The sequence below is a fragment of the Antrostomus carolinensis genome, unplaced genomic scaffold (assembly GCF_000700745.2).
Source record: "Antrostomus carolinensis isolate BGI_N321 unplaced genomic scaffold, ASM70074v2 scaffold5354, whole genome shotgun sequence".
Classification (NCBI taxonomy): domain Eukaryota; kingdom Metazoa; phylum Chordata; class Aves; order Caprimulgiformes; family Caprimulgidae; genus Antrostomus; species Antrostomus carolinensis.
This window is the reverse complement of record NW_010308579.1, coordinates 20,322-38,517: the sequence shown is the minus strand read 5'-3', so window position 1 is coordinate 38,517 and position 18,196 is coordinate 20,322. Positions and strand designations below refer to the sequence as shown.

Sequence of the window (18,196 nt, the reverse complement as noted above, 5' to 3'; positions counted from 1 at the left end):
GATGTATCTGAAGTTCAGATAGTGAGAACTGCCATTTTTGTCCAGCTTTTGGAATGATCGCTAGCGGCAAACCAATTCTGACAGCTTTATAATCAGATCAGCTCTGGGAAAGTTCATTTACTACAAATCCCCATCCCTCTCCTTCCATTTTGTGCAACATCACCTTTTACTGATGAGAGAAGGATCCAAACCTCTAAGGAGAGTAAGTGAAAGAATTTCACTTGAAATCAAGAAGATCTGGAGTATTTCTTCCTGGCCAAAGCTTTTTAGTCTGAGCACAAGCTATCCACTTGCTGCCGCCAATAAATCTTTTCTGCAAGCAGAGGTTAAATAACCCAGCTCTTCTAAAAGGAGTCCAAACTCTGGAACATGAGCCTGAAATGCATGCCTATGTTCATGGAAAACACACATGCATGAGAAACATCGAGAACCTGTTCTGCAAGAGCAGCAGCTTACAGTTTAACTGCTTTGGCAAAGATTCCTCTAAGCCTATATTAAGTCCCCAAAACAACCCATTTAATTAACAATCGCTGCAAATCACATGGATCTGCCACACATTATTCCTTTAATCTCTATGGAAACTGATTTTATTCTATTGAATTTAGGTGACTAAGTATCTTTAAAAATCTGACTCAAAACTGCAAGTGGGCACCTTGTAGGATTTTGCTAAGTGCTTAGGTGCTTAAATTCCCATTGGAATTTAGGCAACTAGCTGCATTTTCCAAATCCCATGAAAACATCTATCAGCATCACTATGAACAAAAATACTTCTGAAGAATCTGGTGCTTTGACCTTCTGCACTCTAGTAACAGAGAAGCAAAATGTTTTCCTTTTCATTCTGTTCTGATCTGTTCTAAATTTACAGAGACCTCCGTTTGTCATTGTTTACAATCACTGATTTTCCTGCCCTTAAAGTTTTTTTAATACATAGGAAGAGCTGATAGTGGTGATTCTTTAACTCTTAAAGCTGCAAGTACATCCTTTTCATTTTAATGAAGGCTTCAGGACAAAGAATATATATTTCAGTTCAGCCCTGATGAAAATAAATCCATCTATAGCTCACCAAAATTCTCAAAGGAAACCACAACACTAGCTTTAGTAGCTATCTGCACAAACTGTACCCTAGTTTAAAATGTTTTCTGTTCCTGTATGATGGCACTCTTGTGATGTTTGGCTGCAGGCAGAGTGTTCTGGGAAATGCAGAAGCTTTCTCCAATTGGCACTTTTTTCACTTCTCTTCATTACCAAAAAAAAAAAAAAGGAGCAATTTCAGCAAGAATGTATTCCATCGCAACACACATTTCCAAGTGATTCTGCAATGGTAAGAAGCTGTCTGTGCTCAAAAGCTCTGTTCCCTACTTACTTACAGCATTCCCTGTGCTAGCTGGTTAATTTGTACCTACCAAGCTTTCTCTTCAGTAGGCAGGAGACTGTACGCTTTATTCTTATGTTGGTCACAGTTGGGATTTTGAGGACTAGCATTAGTGCTGGTAAATATAAATTCCAATAGAGGAACACAGAAGGAGAGTATCTACACTTCCAACAATTACAGTACTCTTAATAATAATATTAATGAACAAAGTGTAAAGATTCACATTCATGAGTGCTTTAAAAATGCAAAAAATCCTGGAACACTTGCACATTAAAATTTGGCACAGTGTGAGCCTAAAGCATGCGTAAGGTGTATGGTAGAGTTGTCTGACTTTAAACACCTATTCTGAACAAACATGTATTAAAAATCATAAATTTGAGTATAAAAACTAGGCTATAAATTGTTACACTGTAAATGCAATACTTTGAAAAAAATGCCACGTGGAAAACACTTCCAGAAGTTTCAAGTTTGCATTTAATATTTAAAAAAAAAAATAAAATAGAAATAGCAAACAAGTTGTACAATGACATTTCCTATAGTGGAATGTCTTGCAGGCCATATGTGACTTGATATGGCACCTTAAAAAAAAAAAAATCACTGATTTACTACAAATGTTATGAAGCAATCCATTTATGGTTTCTACATTTGAAATCTGCTCATGTACTTTGCTCAGAAGGCATTTGAGCTGGCAAGTATATTTCATAAGGAAAGAAGTAAAGGCACTCATGTTTCCAAATGTAAAACTCAACCTACTCTAAAAGTCTTTGCAGTTCTGAAGGGAAACTAAGCCATCATATTAGTTATCCAAATCTAGTTTCAACCCCTCTCCAGAGCTCAACTGTGCTTGAGAACTACTTGACTTTTTGAAGCAAAGGAATTTAAAGTAGTACTGTACAGTTCCCATCACTTGAGAAAAGCAAAAAGTATTGCATGAAAACTCCTCTCAGCAGAACTGTTTTTATGCACAAAAGCCATTAGGTATGGCCACTACAGTCACAAGAGGGAGGAAAAGGGATCATAACAGCTTAGAAAGTTAATCTAAGTTCATACATATGAGCATCTCAACATATCTGAGAAATCTTTGCCGTTAGCTATACAAGATAAATAAATCTGATGTTTTACCCAATGCTCTCTCTAGAAGAGAGTCCGATGCTGTATATTGGGTAGTTTTCTAAACAGCCAACGTTACATTAAAAAAAAAATTAAAAAAAATTACTGATTTCTTCCTCAAAAGGTTTTCACATGCAGAGTCTGCAGTCTGAAAGTGCAGAAAAGTGTACAATCATTTAGCTTTCCAATCTGGAACAGACAGATAAAGCGAAAAAACCAACATGCGAAGTCACAGCAAGGTATCAGGAAAAGGGAAGAAAAGAGAAAACTATATTCAGTAGCGCAATGGTCCATGATTTTGTCAATGAAAAGTGTTAAATATGACTAATAGTATTTTTTTAAACTATCCTGCAGTCACCAAGGGAAAAAAAAAATCCTGTATCAACTTCTACAATCCAATGGAACATTAAAAATTAACTTATCCAGTTAGTTTTGAATGTATGCAACAGAAATAAAGGTCACCCTCCTCAAAGAAAAATGAAAAGTCTGAACCGACAGACAAAAGCTGAAGCAGTGACAACTTGCATCCTACCGGATAAGCTTAAGCATCTCTTTAGGCACTTCACTGGTTCATTAAATGCAATACAAAATAAAGCTATAAATATCAACATTTTGTGCTCTTAAGAATTAGTCAAAAGCAACAGAAAACAGCACAAAAGTGTGACATTTTTGGCAGCTTATTTCTTCCCTTCCCCAATATTACCAGTTGTCCAAGAATGCTTTGTTTTGGGGATGCTTTGGCATCTCAGTATCAGGTTGTCTTAAGCCATAAAAGCTGAAACAAAACTGCTAGGCCTTAGACAATAAAGAAATTTGGTTTTAAAATTTCTTTATGGCTATATAAGAAGGACACTTTAGCAGTGGCATGATAGGGAAAAAAGCTTGCTTTCTTTTTAAATATTGCACTTTTCTTTTGTTCACTCACACTAATGCATAGAAACTTCTTTTATACTTTGAATATTAAAATTTCATGCTATGAAAAAGTTATGGGAAATAAATTTCTATACATCCAATATGAAAGAACAGATATGCTAGCCTTCCTTTACTTTCCTTAGTTAAAAAATTGAGAAAGAAGAGAGTGCAAAAAAACCCACAACCCTATTTTTGGTCAGCCTGCGTATTAACTTTATAGGTGCCAACTAAACAATTTGCAACGTGTGATGAGCATGGATATTGTAAGGACAACTGAGGGTGACTGTCAGGAAAACAAGATTATGCATGATTGAAACACAGTTAAGCGTGGCTGAAATGGCAAATCGTGAGGCCTCTTCTCTTGGGAAGGGGCACGACAAAGCAGATGAATTTCGCACTTCAGTAGCATGCTGTAGGATTTATCATGACTAATTTCACATTAAAGTGTGCTCAATGTTTGCATCCATATGGTGCATCACCTTCAATTGCTGTAGTAAGACAGTGACTGGCAAGCAGTCTCCAGGAGACACAGAAGAATCCAGTGGGCAATTCAATGCGACGCAGCCCGTGCATCTCTGTCACGAGTCACGACATGATGGTACGTTCTCAGGACAGGCAGAACCAATCTTCTGCTGGACTCGACTAATCTGAAAATGATTGCTTGGAAAAAAAGAAGTCTCTAAGCACTTCACTCTGGTCTGGTGCTTAAAGAACAAAGCGCTAGGATTGGATATAATAAAAACAGTTTCAGGATCCTGACCACTGCGCAGAAATCCAGCTGGAAACAATGCAGAGTAGTGCTCCTCAGTGTTACTTTTGTTATCATTAGTAATGTTAAGCATCAAGAAAATAAAACACGTCATTGCACATTACAGCCGTCGAGAAGCACGGCTAAACTTTGACACTAGAGAATTGAATAACCTGATGCTACATCACAAACAGCTTCTGGTGTGTATCTATTTCGAACGGTCTTTACATACTCAGTAAAAACTCCTTTGCTCCTGCCCAGCGAATGCTTCAGGTTAAGTGACGAGTTATGGCACGAAGGGCATACAGAAGTTCGGCTTGCATACGAGCTTCCATTAGAAGTAGATTGACATGAACCTGATAAAAAATTAAATCAGTCATTTAGTTGACCTCTGAATGCAAGGCTGTTCATTCATGCACGCTAAGATTTACAACCTTTTGTAAAGTATCGCTGCAAGAAATTAGGTCTTTTCTCCCTCTGCCCTGCTGCAGGACTCCAGTTCCCTTTGGGAATACTGGCATACCACACAGCGTCCCAGGACTGCAAGAAACCAGCCTCAACTGCTGCATTCAGCAATCTTCCAAGAAGTCCCAATAAAACCATTTTTGTACCCTAATGGTACTAATTATTTATCAATTATATTTTGTTTTTTTACTACCACCTCTGACTACCATATAGGAGAATGAGCAATAGTTTACAAGCCAGATAGGCTGGCAGGCACACAAGCACTGAACTCCTGTCAGGAGGCATTTAACTTGGATATCTGAAGACACACTGACATTTTTATTTATGAAAAACATCATGAAGATTTTATATATGTATGAGTTAAGGTCTTTTCTGATCCCCAAATCCCAAGCATTGGCATGGTTGACCACTTCTGCATTCCCAAGCTTATCCACTTTTCTTTTACAGTTGTCAGTTCAATTTTATGGAGAAGTCACTCAAAATGGTAATAAAAAAAAATACTCACTATTTCCAGTACATTAAGAAGTATTTTTGCAAAATTGCTCTCTAGCACTCAATGAAGTCATCTCATTTGTTTTTCTCTGGTTAAAAACAGTTTGCTTGACAGACACTGCCATTTTCAGGTGTTGTCATATTTTCATTTTCAAACAGCATGGGGGTCTCTGTGAAGCCAGTTTGGCTGTGAAATACGTACCTTCTCCGAGTGCTTGAACTGACGCCAGTAACTATCGTACATGCGCTTGGTAGTTCTCTCTGGGTAGCAGGTCACTGTCTTTATGTAAACCTTCAGGCTGCGTTCAAGTAACTGATTAACTTCTCCATAATCATAGTCATCATACCTAAATAACACATGCAATCACTCTGTTGGATAGAAGTTTTTAAAAGCATGATCTTTTGCAGCATTATGTTCTGAAGTTTGGGAACTGGGGCATTTATTATACATGCTAGAAAACCACCTGCTAACAGAGGATCTGACAGGCTTAGTACGAGGATGCTGTCTTTTCTGAACACAGAATACAGGCAGGCTTCAGAGAAGACATTTCTGTAATAAGGTTGCCCAAGGAAGTTGTGGATGCCCCCTCCCTGGAAGTGTTTAAGGCCAGGCTGGATGAGGCTTTGAGCAACCTGGTCTAGTGGAAGGTGTCCCTGCTGATGGCAGGGGCGTTGGAACTAGATGATCTTTAAGGTCCCTTCCAACCCAAACCATTCTGTGATTCTGTGATTCTATGAATAATTTACATCCTGATTCATAATAATTTTCTCCACTGAAAGCAAAAGTTAAACTGATATGCCAGCAAAACCACTCTAACTTCCAGACTGAGGTACCACCTCCACTTTAATGCCTGGAGTCTCAAATCATGCTTTTTCACATGGTTCATTTTTCATTCTGTTTACACAGTTTAAAATGCACTCCTGAGCCAGGGGATTTTTGTCCATACCTGATTCCATACATACAGTGGACATAGTTAAATAAAGCTCTTCTTAGCGTAGTTGTATCAACATCTTCATGTGTTGCCATAGTGTTATACGTGAGGTTATAGACCATCCGAAACTTCTCATCGAGGAGATGCCCGATATCAGAATAAAGCCTGTTCACAAGGGAAAAGCCATGATTTTCCCAAGTATAGTCCTGCAGGAAGAGAAGGGAATATATCAATGTCCAAATGATGTGAAGTCCCTATCTGTCTCTAGCTCAATTGTTCCTGTTGTCTGTCTTTATTCTCTTAAAAAAAAATTCATTTTGAATCCTTCATCCCTATCACCTGCTCCATTCCCCCAGCCTTCCTGGCAATGAATATCATGTCCAACACCCCACCTCCAGCTGGATATCATTAGCCCACAGAAGAAAAACTCCCAAGCTTTTCTTCAAGTGTTGAGGCAATTTTCCACTATCTGCTGTGCCACTCTGACCAGTGTCATCCTATGTGGGATGGGTCTGTAAGTTTTAAAGCTTGTTCCTCTTGGAGGCTTGGATGCTTAGCTCTGAGCAGAGATGGAGTATTTACTTCCACCCAGGAGGTACACTTACTGGGTAAAGTACTGAACCATCCATGAATGAACTAATAAAATCCAGGCTGTGTTGGTCTTAGACAAGACATCAGCAGTGGAGAACAACCCTGCTTCAGAGCAGTGTGCAACCACTCTCCACGCTGCGGTTACACAGAACATGTCAGTTTGCCCACATCCTTGGCAAGTGTTCAATCATTCAGTCACTGATGCCACCTTTACAATTGAGGGCAACATCTGCATGTCCTTCAGGTGTCTTGCTGTTTTCAAAAGCTACCGCTGGGCAAAGGTCCTCACCCAGGTGCTTTAGAGCACGTCTACTGGACTGGCCCCCTCATTGGGACAGTGGGGAAGAGTTTGTAGGACAATACTCAGCTGCCTGACAGAGGCATTCAGTGACATCTGAAACGCACCACAACATCTCATTTGGACACCAGCTGCCAGTCCAAAAGATCGTAAGGCCTGTGAGAAATATGCCACACCTACTAGCCCTGTAAAGGTGTCCAGGACACCTGGGGCGTCACAAAAGCCTCTGGAAACCAGAAGCCTTAGGAGGGGGAAAGCACTGTTTACTAACAGCACTTGATCCATACTAAATGAAAAAGGGAAAACAAAAATTAAAGACATTCTGCTGTGTATGGAATACCTTTTTCTATTACTGAATTTAAACCCACAGACATAAAGGCAGTCTTGTTTTATCAGAATAAGGATGGGATTTATTGTAGGGTTTGGGGATGCTACTGCAATTTAAATAACATAAATAGCAGAGCGTTTGTGAGGCTGTGGGTATACACATCTAACTGCTTCAGAGTAGGACACATTAATAAAGTAAAATTATCAATGTGACTCCTTTGAATGTAGGCCAGAAGCTGTCCTGTTTATTTAAGAGCAGAGATGTTTTAGTTCCAATTTCAACTTCTGTAGAGCTTTTTTCCATGAGAGCCTGCTGCTCCTAAAGTAGTTAAGCAGAATGTTTGATTTACAGACACTGACTCTGCCTTATTCTTTTTGGCAATATCTACTACTTTAGGCTCACATAAAGACCGCAGAGTAAATTATCCAGATCAGCAGAGACTGCTATACAGCTAAATACATTTCCTGAGTGTGATCCTGGATTCTTTATTTCACAGTCTTAGATACATCTTCTGACCATAAAGTTTTCCTGCACCCACTGTTTTTTTTAATTTGAAGTTCTCTGATTTGGTTTAAGATTTCTTCTGTTGCTTACAATTTATTACTAGACTGCTGATTAATCTACTCTATAAGCTGAAACAGAACCACCTAGAATGTCCCTCCTGTTATATATATAATCAAGAAGTTCATGGGTCTGGTCACGGAAAAAGATGCCAATACGTAAGAAAATGTACAGATAAAATGTACATGCTGTTCTTTCAACAGCATTAAAAAATATATTCAAAAATAGCCAAAAATCTTCAGTAATCACATTTAAGAACTTCTTTTCTGACGTTCAAAATCCAGTGGTTTGGTGCGTATATGAAAATGAAACTCACCAAATCGCTTTCACAGACATAGAAATGATTATGTATTGATGAACACTGGACAGAGAATACTTGATAATATGACAGAAATACAGAATTCTTCCAGTGGAGTTTTTCTACAACATCTGGAGGGATGGAAAATAAATTCTTTCTTTTCTACCTTTCACTTTTATTCCAAATTTAGGGATATGCTCTGCAGTTTTCAAACATTAATTCTGGCAATAAGACTGAAAGCCAACTATTCCCTTCTCAGAGATTTACAAATAGTAAAAGATTTGTCTCAGGTAGATTTATGGAAGCTTGTGAGCTATTTAATGGACCAGGACAAGAAAAGACTAGATGATCTTTCGAGGTCCCTTCCAATCCCTAACACTCTGTGATTCTGTGATTCTGTGTGACTCTGTGAAAAGAAGCATGCAACTGACATGCCCCACTACAAACATTTTACACTATTTGCCCTGTAATGAGATATATAAACATTCTTTGAGTGAATATACTTTAAAGAGACAGTACCTGAGCTCTGAATGTTGGCAGATGGTCTTCTCCTCGCCTTGCAAAGTCTTTGTACCCAAACCCAGGATCTTCAATATAGCGGGAGACATCCGTAGAAACTATTTCATCATCAAATGCTGTGAATAAACAGCAAAATGCTTTGCTTTAGGCAAGCACATGAGTTAGTGCTGACTTCCAACTACCACTCTACTACAGGACTAAAGGACAATTTTAGAAATTGTGTAAAGGAAGAGTGAGGTATGAAGGAAAGAATCATTTCAATCCCAATCTGCTTGTACAGGATCCATTCCTTTCATTGAGCCAACTAAATGTCAGCCTACACCAGAAATCTAATGTACTTCTACAAAATGGGATAAGATGGACTAAACTTCTATCTGGAAGCGTACTTTTCTCTCTGTTGACTTCTGAGGGAGGCTAGGTATCTTAAACGAGGAAGATGGATCCCGTTAGTAAAGTCATTGTGCTAGGATAAGAAACAGAAAAACGTACCCTTGCCAAGAAGATTGCTACGCTGAGCAGGTACGGTGTCAGGAATCACACCAGCTCCATTCTACAACCCAGAGTATGAGCAACCAGAAAGCAATGCAACACACCACTTGGAAATATCAGCTGGAGATTATATGAAAGCAAAAAGCTCTACAGTACATCAGGCTGAAATTCTGCAAGAAGCTCTATAGTAACTAAGCATCTTCAAAGAGCTCCAAAACGTGTCCCTAAGCAAGCACAGGTTCTCTATCAGGTATCAGTCTTTCCCTCCCCAATAAACAGGTGGCTTGATTGTGTAACTACCTCTGCAGAAGTTGATTACTGCATAGCTGACTGCATTTGACCCTGATGTTAAAATCCTGGCTCGCTTCCACATGCGATGACAGAACAGTTGCCATATGTCCACTGTTAGCACCTTGAAAAGTCAGTTCATCTAAGAATTGCACAAGCGCTTTATCTCCTCTTTGCCTCATTAAACAATCAAAACATAACTGTGTAGGAAGAAGCTCACACAGCATCTGCTACAGCAAATCCTCAGGAAAGAATAAAAAAATGTGCACACATACACTCCCCTGACAAGGACTGAATTTCATGAAAGGGTAAAGGCCCAACACATACAGACTCAACTGAAGCCAGCAAAAGGCAAAGAGGGAGGAAAGTCAACAAAACTATCAGCAACACCACCAGAAAAACGCCTTCTGTCACAAACAATGTCTCTTCCTTACATGTCTGAAGTTGCAGAAACTCGTGGAAGTCCTGATTTGATAATGACACTGGGCATCAGTTTATCTGCACTGCTGATACTGTCTGACCAAAGAAAAACAGAGCAAGAACGGACTATGTCCATTTCTTAAAATCCAGCCAAATATTGCTGGATGTATCTTCTTTCAGAGACTTTGCACGATCCTAGAGAGCTGCAAAACAATCTCTTTGCTGATCCACAATGCATTCTTCCTCCCTTTTGGGCTCAGTGCAGAACTTAGATACCTTCAAACACGTTTGGTCTGAAGCTACCGAGATCTAAATTCACAAAGAATGGTGCCAGTAAAATGTGAAGCATTTTATGGGTCACTTCTTTAAAAGACACAAGCTTATCATCTTCAAGTAGCCCCTACTATGAGGAAATGGTTGGAGATTACGATTATCTTAATACTACTCTTTATATGAACACTTTCTTTGGAAAAAACCCCCACCTTCCTGTCTATAGGGAACAGATTTCATTGTATGGTTTGTCAGAGATTAAGGCCTCCAGAGCATATGAAGAATATTGGAAAACAAGCTTTCAGCTCAGAATTTTGAACATTATTTAAGAATAAAAAAAAATAATGCTAAGAATCTCTATCACAACACAAAAAGTGGAACAGCACAGTGGTATGATCACTCAGAACAGCAAGTTAGAAATGTCCTTTCCAGGTGGGCAGTAAATAGTAAAGAAGTTGAGACTCATCTCAATCTATTTCCTGAACTAAATGTCATATCTAAAGGCTATTTACAAGTGTCATTGAAGTTTTAAGCATTGTAGAACCTCAACCTGTGAAATATTACTGACTATTTACAAGAATGAATTATTTTGAAAATATAGAGCATATAAAGAAAGACAAATTAAACCCAGCTTTTTAGAGAAGCCTACAAGCTTTTTTTTTTTTTTTTTAATACAGAAAAGCTACATTTCAAGTAGCAAAAAGGATGTTGTTATTTGCCAATCAAGAAATCGTAAGCAGATGAAGAAAGTGACAGGACCACCCTTACTATACTCCTACTAGACCAAGAGCCAAAATAAAGAAATAGACAGAAAATGTTGTAGTCACTGAACTGCCTTAAGTGTTTAGTTCTTACAAAGTGCAAACAAAATGTAACTGGAAAAGCAGAAATACCTCCACTAATTACTAGCAGACTCTCCTTCTTCTCGTTTTCAAAGCGAGTTGCCATTTCTTCCTGAGAGGCTTCTTCATCCTCTTTATCTTCTTGTAGCCTCTTCATCCTTTCCATTAAGGCCTCCAGCTCGCTTAAAGAATCTGCAATCTGCAAAAACACCATGACATTCTGCAAAATTAGAAGATAGACAACGTGTTTCATCTTCAGATTTCATGTTTGATAACAAACGTTCTCAAAAGCAGACAGCAGCAGCAGCAACACAAAAACCCAAGCCAGAATGTGTTTTGTCACACACAGCACAGACAAACAGCTTTCAGACAGTTGGAAGAAGGGAGCCGGGGAGCGTTACTCTGACCTATCGCAGGATCTACTGCAGCAGGATTAACAAGGGAAGAGGTGGGGTCTGAATGTGGAAACCACAGTCACTTATAGTATATATTGCACCATGCAGATGGCTCAGGAAAAGCCATCTGTGTGTCCTATATGTATCAGAAAACAACTTTTAATATTAAGGTAACTTATTTCAGTCTATTAGTAACGCAAAATATGTTTCTGAAGAGACACAGTGCAACACTGCAATGCAGGAACACAACCTGAGACAGCAAATCACTGTTTTCTTTTTCTTTTCATTACACATGACCAGAGTGACCATTATGTTGACCCTTTTTCTTGCTTTTGTGAGGAAAACAGGCCTCTTTACTAGAAATACATCAAAGTTTGGGAGTTCTGTGATCTGTACTTATAATTCAGATTTTTCATAGGATAAATTGCTTGATTTTTCTTTTCCATCTTTTCCTTTCGATTCTGTTCTTCTGCCCATAGCTATAACTGTTTTATAGCATGGTACTCACTGCTTTACAAGCAGCACAGAGTCAGCAGCAGCCCTTTGCCCACTGCAAATGGGGAATAAGACACCTCAGTGATTTGAGGTAGCATGTCTTACAGTCCAGAAATTTAAGATACAGTTGAACTGACTGACCACATGTCAACATTGTACTGCTGATTTTTAAAAATACAACTAGTGACTCTGCTCATAATCTCAATCTTCCATCAAAGGTGGAGGCTAATTCATCAATCATCATTAATTCAAGGACATGTCTTCAAAGCATAATAGAGCCACTTTCAGAAAAAAAAGTTCCACATTTAAGTTAATTAACTAGTCATCAGAGTTCTCTGTTGGTTGATTCAGGACTGGAACATCAGAATGAAGAATTAAGTGATTTTATTTCAGACATTTCCTCCCATCTACATGGAAGTGTTTCAGAATTGACCTGTTCTGACTGTATGCCTCAAAGTCAGAATTATTACTATTATTATGACTTCTGTTTTTTTTTTTCCCATTTCTTCTTTCATTCCACACATTAGGAACATGGATGACACAATGCTCTGGCCAGCGGCACACTAGCTGAAGAAACTGGGACTTTAAGCTCTCAGCTGAAACCAAAGTTTTAGTCTTGCCCAATGAGTTGTGAGATTAACTATAAAAATTACATTACTCTGACTACCATCCACCATTACAATGCAGCTTTCAACAGATCACACGAACTGCTAGAGCTAATGTAAGAGTTACCAGACTCAAGCATTCCAGTAAAGTAGACAAAAACTTTCAAACTACCCTGAAATTTAAACAGGAAAGAATGGAAGAAAATTTTCTAATGCAAAACAGAGGCAAGCAAAGGAATCTTCTTGCGACACTAACCCCAAAGTTGCTACTTGTGAGGGAGGCATTTTCTATGTTGTTGTCATTGGCAAGATCACAGACACAGAAGTTGTTGACTGCTATAAGTCTGACTCCATTAGATGCATCCGGATCTCGCTCTGGATTAATGCCACTACCAAACACAAAGCTTGCCAAGGCATGGTAATGTGCCAACAGGACAACAGCGTGCACCAGCTCAGGAAGAGACCAATTATTTTCCCCAGTCTTGACAAGTTTCTGAAATGAGAATAAAAGAAGTGTAAATATAAAATCTATTTGGCCCTCAGCTTTTCTATGAAACACTAGGTATTTCAAAAAGGGATCAACTCCTTTCTTCCAGTAATACCATATTCCTCTTGTACACAAACTCTCACTGGATAAAAAAAAGAGACATCTAATATATTACCTCTTTTCTTTTGGGGTTATTTTAGCCAATGCTATTCCTAAAAAGTAAATCTTGTTAGCTTTGTCACACAGAAGAATTTATTGACTTATTCAATGCTCTAGTACTTCCCTGAATTTTTTAACTCAAGGTAACGCAGCCTAACCAGACACTCACCTAGTTCTCAGCAGTTCTTACTACCACACAGTTACTGCTATGACAGGGCACGACTTAACAGGTACCTGAATGTGCTCTTTCGTGATCAGCCAGGGCCGGTGTGCGAGGAGTTTGTTTATTTCGTTCAGATTTTTCAGTCTTTGGGGAATGTATTCTAAACCATTCAACCACTCTGCAATCCCGCCAGTCTTCAAAAACTCATCAACGTGCATATTTATTAGGTAGGAACACTGATGTCTGGCCGCAGCCTGGAACAATGAAACACAGAGGGAAAAGGGCAGCACATTACTGTGTCATCTGATTTTGTTGCAGGTGGAAGACAGACTACTAACACAAAACAAAAATACAATTTCATTCCAAAGGGCCATGTTTTATATGAATTCCTGTAATATAATTTATAATGCATTTCTATACAGTATAGAGGATTCGCCAATAAAAATACATGTGATTACTTTACTCCGAATCACGGAATCTAACTTAGGCTGGAAGAGATGTCTAAAAGAGATCTGGTCTGACCCTCTGCTCACAGTAGGGCTGACTTAGATCAGGTTGCTTGGTGCCTTGTCCAGACAAGACCTCCATGCTTGGAGATCACGCAACCTCTCTTGGCCCCTGTCGCAATGTCTCAACATCCTCATGGTAAAAATTGTTTTCCTAGCATCCACCTGGAATTTGTTGTGATTTCAGTCCCCTGCATCTCATCCTACTGCTGCGCATTGATGGTTAAATATCCAGAAATCAGGTTACACAGTTTTAACTGCTCTCTGTAAAAACTCACTCTCATGGAAATGTAAGAAGTGTGAAAGAGAAGTTGTGGGAAACATAGAAACATCTACGTTGTCAATTCTCCCTTCTCATTGAAAACCTTCTGGCTAGGCACGCTTTATTCTGACGCAAATCAACTACAAAAATTCACCCCCTGTCAAAACATCACACTAGTCTCTACTTTCTAAAGTTTTCCTTTTTTCTTCTTTTTTTAAATACACAAGTCAAGGTCACAGGAGAAAACATACAGGCTGATGGTACATACCATTATAGCAATGTAGTGCCTATAGGGCAAAGGAAGGGGCCCGTCCATGCGCAGCATATAGAACTGGCTGCGGAGGAAAGACTCCAGGTACTGAGTATGGATACTCATGACCTGTGTGATGTTGTCCAGGCGACCAGACGTAGAGTATTCTTCCACAAGAAGATTAGTACGTTCATCCAAACCATTTGCTTGCATAACCTTAAAAATAAAATGGACAAAGTTAACAGAGAAAGAGAATTTCTCTAGCTTTAGCCCTGGAGAGAAACACACTGCGGTATGAAAGGTTTGCCTGTGTACAAACTTAAAGGCAATGCTCCAGATCTGGATGTATATTTGTAAATACACATGCTTGCATGCGTGCAAATACACACATACATATGTTACTTCTGTACTGAGAACTGAAGAGCACTTTACAGTGTACCTGCGTTATTTTATTAAGTTTCTACAAAAAAAACCCAAAATATTTTTCTGTACATCTTTACGAAACAGCTGAACTCACAGATGCTTAAAGTCAAGTCTGTACAGAGCTGTAAGCAAGAGCTAAATGGAAAGTGAAGTCTTTGTGGAAGTCAGCCTGTATAGACACACACCACTGAGCATTCAGCCCTAAGACCAATTGCAAAATTAATGGAGAGGAACTGGGTTATGTAACCAAATTACAGAAACAGCCTGGCAATCTACTCCTTCTGTGCTTGTATAATTGAAGAGGAGATCAAATGCTAATTTGTCCATAACATTTAAGTATTATTTAGAATAGGAATTTAATGCTTTCTTTAAACAAAAGCTGTTCTGTAATTATTCCAACCAATCCAAACCTTGGGCACAAGATGAAATGAAACAGTGAAAGAGTAAGTAGCTCTTACACTGCAAGCCCTGACACAGTATTAGTGCTATTACTCAGTGTTTATCACCAAGAACAGCCATTCTCAACATGTTCACCACTAAACTTATAAGCACAAGACTGGATTACCTAGTATTTATTCTGAAACTGCACACTATTAAACTAGCCAGCTTACTATTGCAAACACCATGAAATGAGAAAGCATTTTAGCTGGTTTACTGCACATGAAAACAGAAAGTGCCCAAAACCTAGAAGACATAATGCTTTTGCTGAAATATTCTATTTTAAATATGTTTTCCTTCTTTATGATGGAATGGACTGTGTCTCAAATATTTTTCTGTCAATCTTATATAGAAGTTACATACAAACTCGAACAACTTACTACATTTTCACTTCTCACCAGTGTGCTTCCCTGTTTTAATTTGTGGGCCCAGAAAGAAAAGGAAGAAGCAGCTACACAGTTAGGCAGCTGCATCATTTTTACAGGTGTAGCTCTCCACTATGACAGCTTTTCTGTGTTTTGTACCCAAAATGATGCCTTTGCAGTTATCCTTAAGGATGTTTTTACCATCAGAAAAATTTTACCATTATCACATATTAGAGATCATTTTATCTCGCTTATTATGGTGTATCCCTCACACTACTCAAAGAAGTCCCCCTTACTCTTCAGCAAGTGTATCTCCCATGCACTTAAGAGATCTTTGTCTCATTTAGTAGTTGCTTAGGCAAATCATACTTTTCCTGCCTCTGGTAAGGTTTCTAATCTTCTCCAGCTTGTCAGGAGTTCTCCTTGTAACAGTACAAGTTATGGCAAAGAAATTCTGCTGACAAAATTGAAATATAATCCTGTAGGACTGCACTGTTGCTATGTTAGGCATAGCAATATGCAGCATTATTGCTTCTGAGATTTATCTCCACCTATATTACTCTTCTCTTCATACTGCATATGTACTTCCTCCTGATTTATTACCATCCATGGATTCACAAACATGGTTTTTTTTATTTTGCTTGTAAAGCCTTACGGCATGTTAAAAGGAACCCTCACAATTAAGTTGTTATTCCCTTGTCCATATTCATTCCATTACGACAATAAAGCAGGCTTTGACATGAGCAGTGTTACTATCAAGATCTGTGAGAAGTTCAGTGTGTTAGTAATCTCTTTTAACTACATCCTTCCTATCCACTGTATTATTTCATGCCAAGGAAGAGGGGAAAAAGGTAGCAATTTGCTTAACAAACAATATTTAACATTTGTTCCTGATACTGAATAGCTGTTTTATCCAGGTGGAGGTTCCCTTCTTCTGCTGGGTAACCACTGGGGTTACTCCTTTCTGAGAGCTACTCAGTGATTACCTCTGCACCCTTCACTAGCATCTTCACCAAATATATCAGCTGTGAAATAAATTCACTAACAATTCTCTCAAAATATGTTATCATTTTAATGACTTTTTTTTTCTACAACTATTGACTTTATCAGAAAAATTAAGTCGTTACAAAGTTTGGTATCTCAATTTAATCTTGCATTTCATGTGAGAGGGAAGTCCTCTTCACAAGTTTGGCTGGCTGTAACTCATTCTGCTCCCCTCTTCCTTTGACTAAAAGACTCTTTTTGACCTCTCTTCCTTTTTCTTTCATTACCTTTCCTTGTTGCCAGCCTTTACACTCTCCTTCTGTTTGTTTTTAGATTCAAACCTTGGCAGTGTATAAATGGAGAAAGACTCAGAGAACAGCAGCTATCTCATCTTTCAAAATGTATTTTTGGCCCTTCTAGCATGTGAATTATCTGCCTTTAGCAACTACTTAAAACAAATCAAAAAAAGGTCCTGGTTTTATAGTTGGCCATCCCAAATAATTAATTGATCAATAAATAATACTCAGATTGAGATCACAGGAGACCACCGCCATAGCAAAGTTTCTACTTCCTGCAGCAAGCTGCAAATCAAGGCTTAAGCTGAACATTAAATCATGGGCAGAAATCTTGAGTTTGAAGTCAAACCATACCTTTCAACCATAAATTCTCTCAAGAGCCACAGTTACGATCTAAGGAGTTAATCATATTTTCAAGTTCTCTCAAACTTAAGGTCAGATATTGCCCTGAGAGCTATATAATTGTACTGCTGCAGCACTAGATAGGCCTCCCCTTAGGCCTGGCATTAAGAGTGGTAAGTGATCATCCCCCATGAGAAGAGCAGAGCCGGCACTCGTGGTCAACTCTGGAAGTGCTGGCAACCAAAAAGATGTCACACGGCACCAGTTGTGTGAAAGGGCCGCGCGGTTCTTACCCACGGGACCCTGCTCTGGAGAAATCATCACTTTGGCTCTCAAAGGGGCTCATCCGGGTGCCACTGGGGAAGCAGGACTGTAAAACCATCCTCAAGTATTTCCATTTTAAAAGCTACCACCTGCCCAGCCCAGCTAACCACAAACTTACTTCGTTCTCTGGTATAAAGGCACTTGGTCCTCTTGTCAATGGCGGGGAGACCTGTACTCTTTTTTCCTGCAAAACAGTCACATAATCCAGTCAGCATCAGGAATAACATATTAACTCGCTTCATCTCGCAAGATGAGATCTTCAATGCCTGGATTCGGTTCCCTTCCCAAGGCCACCTGGTACTTTACAGCCCACTGAGGAGGTGAAGCCATCACACCCAGCTTTGCATCCCCTGTACTTTCTGCGAGTGAACGGCACCAATTTTGTCAAGGGGCAAGACAAAAAAAAAACAACCCAAAATCTAATGCTGATTGGTTTACAGACCAGCCTGAAGATACACAGATAACAGCAATAAAGCATTTGGCATGATGCTAAAATTAGCCATTTACTGGACTGAATGCAAGTTCAGAAAGCAGGGGGTAAAACAAACCACTCTCAGGAATTTTAAGCAAGATGTTGTTTTCTTCAGTATCAGCATCTAATGAGATCCTCAGTGTTGAGAAGAGCGTAAGCACTTCATATTCCAAATATTGGTATGAAAAGCACAGTCCACAAAAACCAGCAAGACCCAATTAAAGACTTGTTCCAGAAACCCGATGAAATGGCCGCCTTGCTCAGCTGCCGAGCCTGGAGGAGAACACCACACGCA

At 39.0% G+C, this 18,196-nt stretch overlaps 1 protein-coding gene across 1 annotated transcript; it reads right to left on the bottom strand.

The window, feature by feature from the left end:
* Positions 1-3,368: 3,368 nt before the first annotated feature.
* On the bottom strand, positions 3,369-17,610 carry SESN3 (sestrin 3). The gene is made up of 10 exons (XM_029084450.1): positions 17,548-17,610; positions 14,276-14,473; positions 13,311-13,493; positions 12,687-12,923; positions 10,987-11,134; positions 8,627-8,742; positions 6,047-6,237; positions 5,302-5,446; positions 4,375-4,498; positions 3,369-4,041 (listed from the first exon to the last, which is right to left on the bottom strand). Exons 2-9 carry the CDS (start codon positions 14,468-14,470, stop codon positions 4,412-4,414), a joined length of 1,302 nt encoding a protein of 433 aa, XP_028940283.1. The 5' UTR covers positions 14,471-14,473; positions 17,548-17,610; the 3' UTR covers positions 3,369-4,041; positions 4,375-4,411.
* Between the last annotated feature and the right edge of the window lie 586 nt (positions 17,611-18,196).

What these genes read in the sequence shown, in the direction of transcription:
- SESN3 (XM_029084450.1), bottom strand. Translation starts at nt 14,470, where the DNA reads ATGCAAGCAAATGGTTTGGATGAACGTACTAATCTTCTTGTGGAAGAA. An exon ending in CACTGTATGTATGGAATCAG is followed by an intron (nt 5,447 to 6,046) that starts GTATGGACAAAA and finishes TGTGTTATTTAG; the next exon opens with GTATGATGACTATGATTATG. An exon ending in AGTTCAAGCACTCGGAGAAG is followed by an intron (nt 4,499 to 5,301) that starts GTACGTATTTCA and finishes ATTTTTTATCAG; the next exon opens with GTTCATGTCAATCTACTTCT.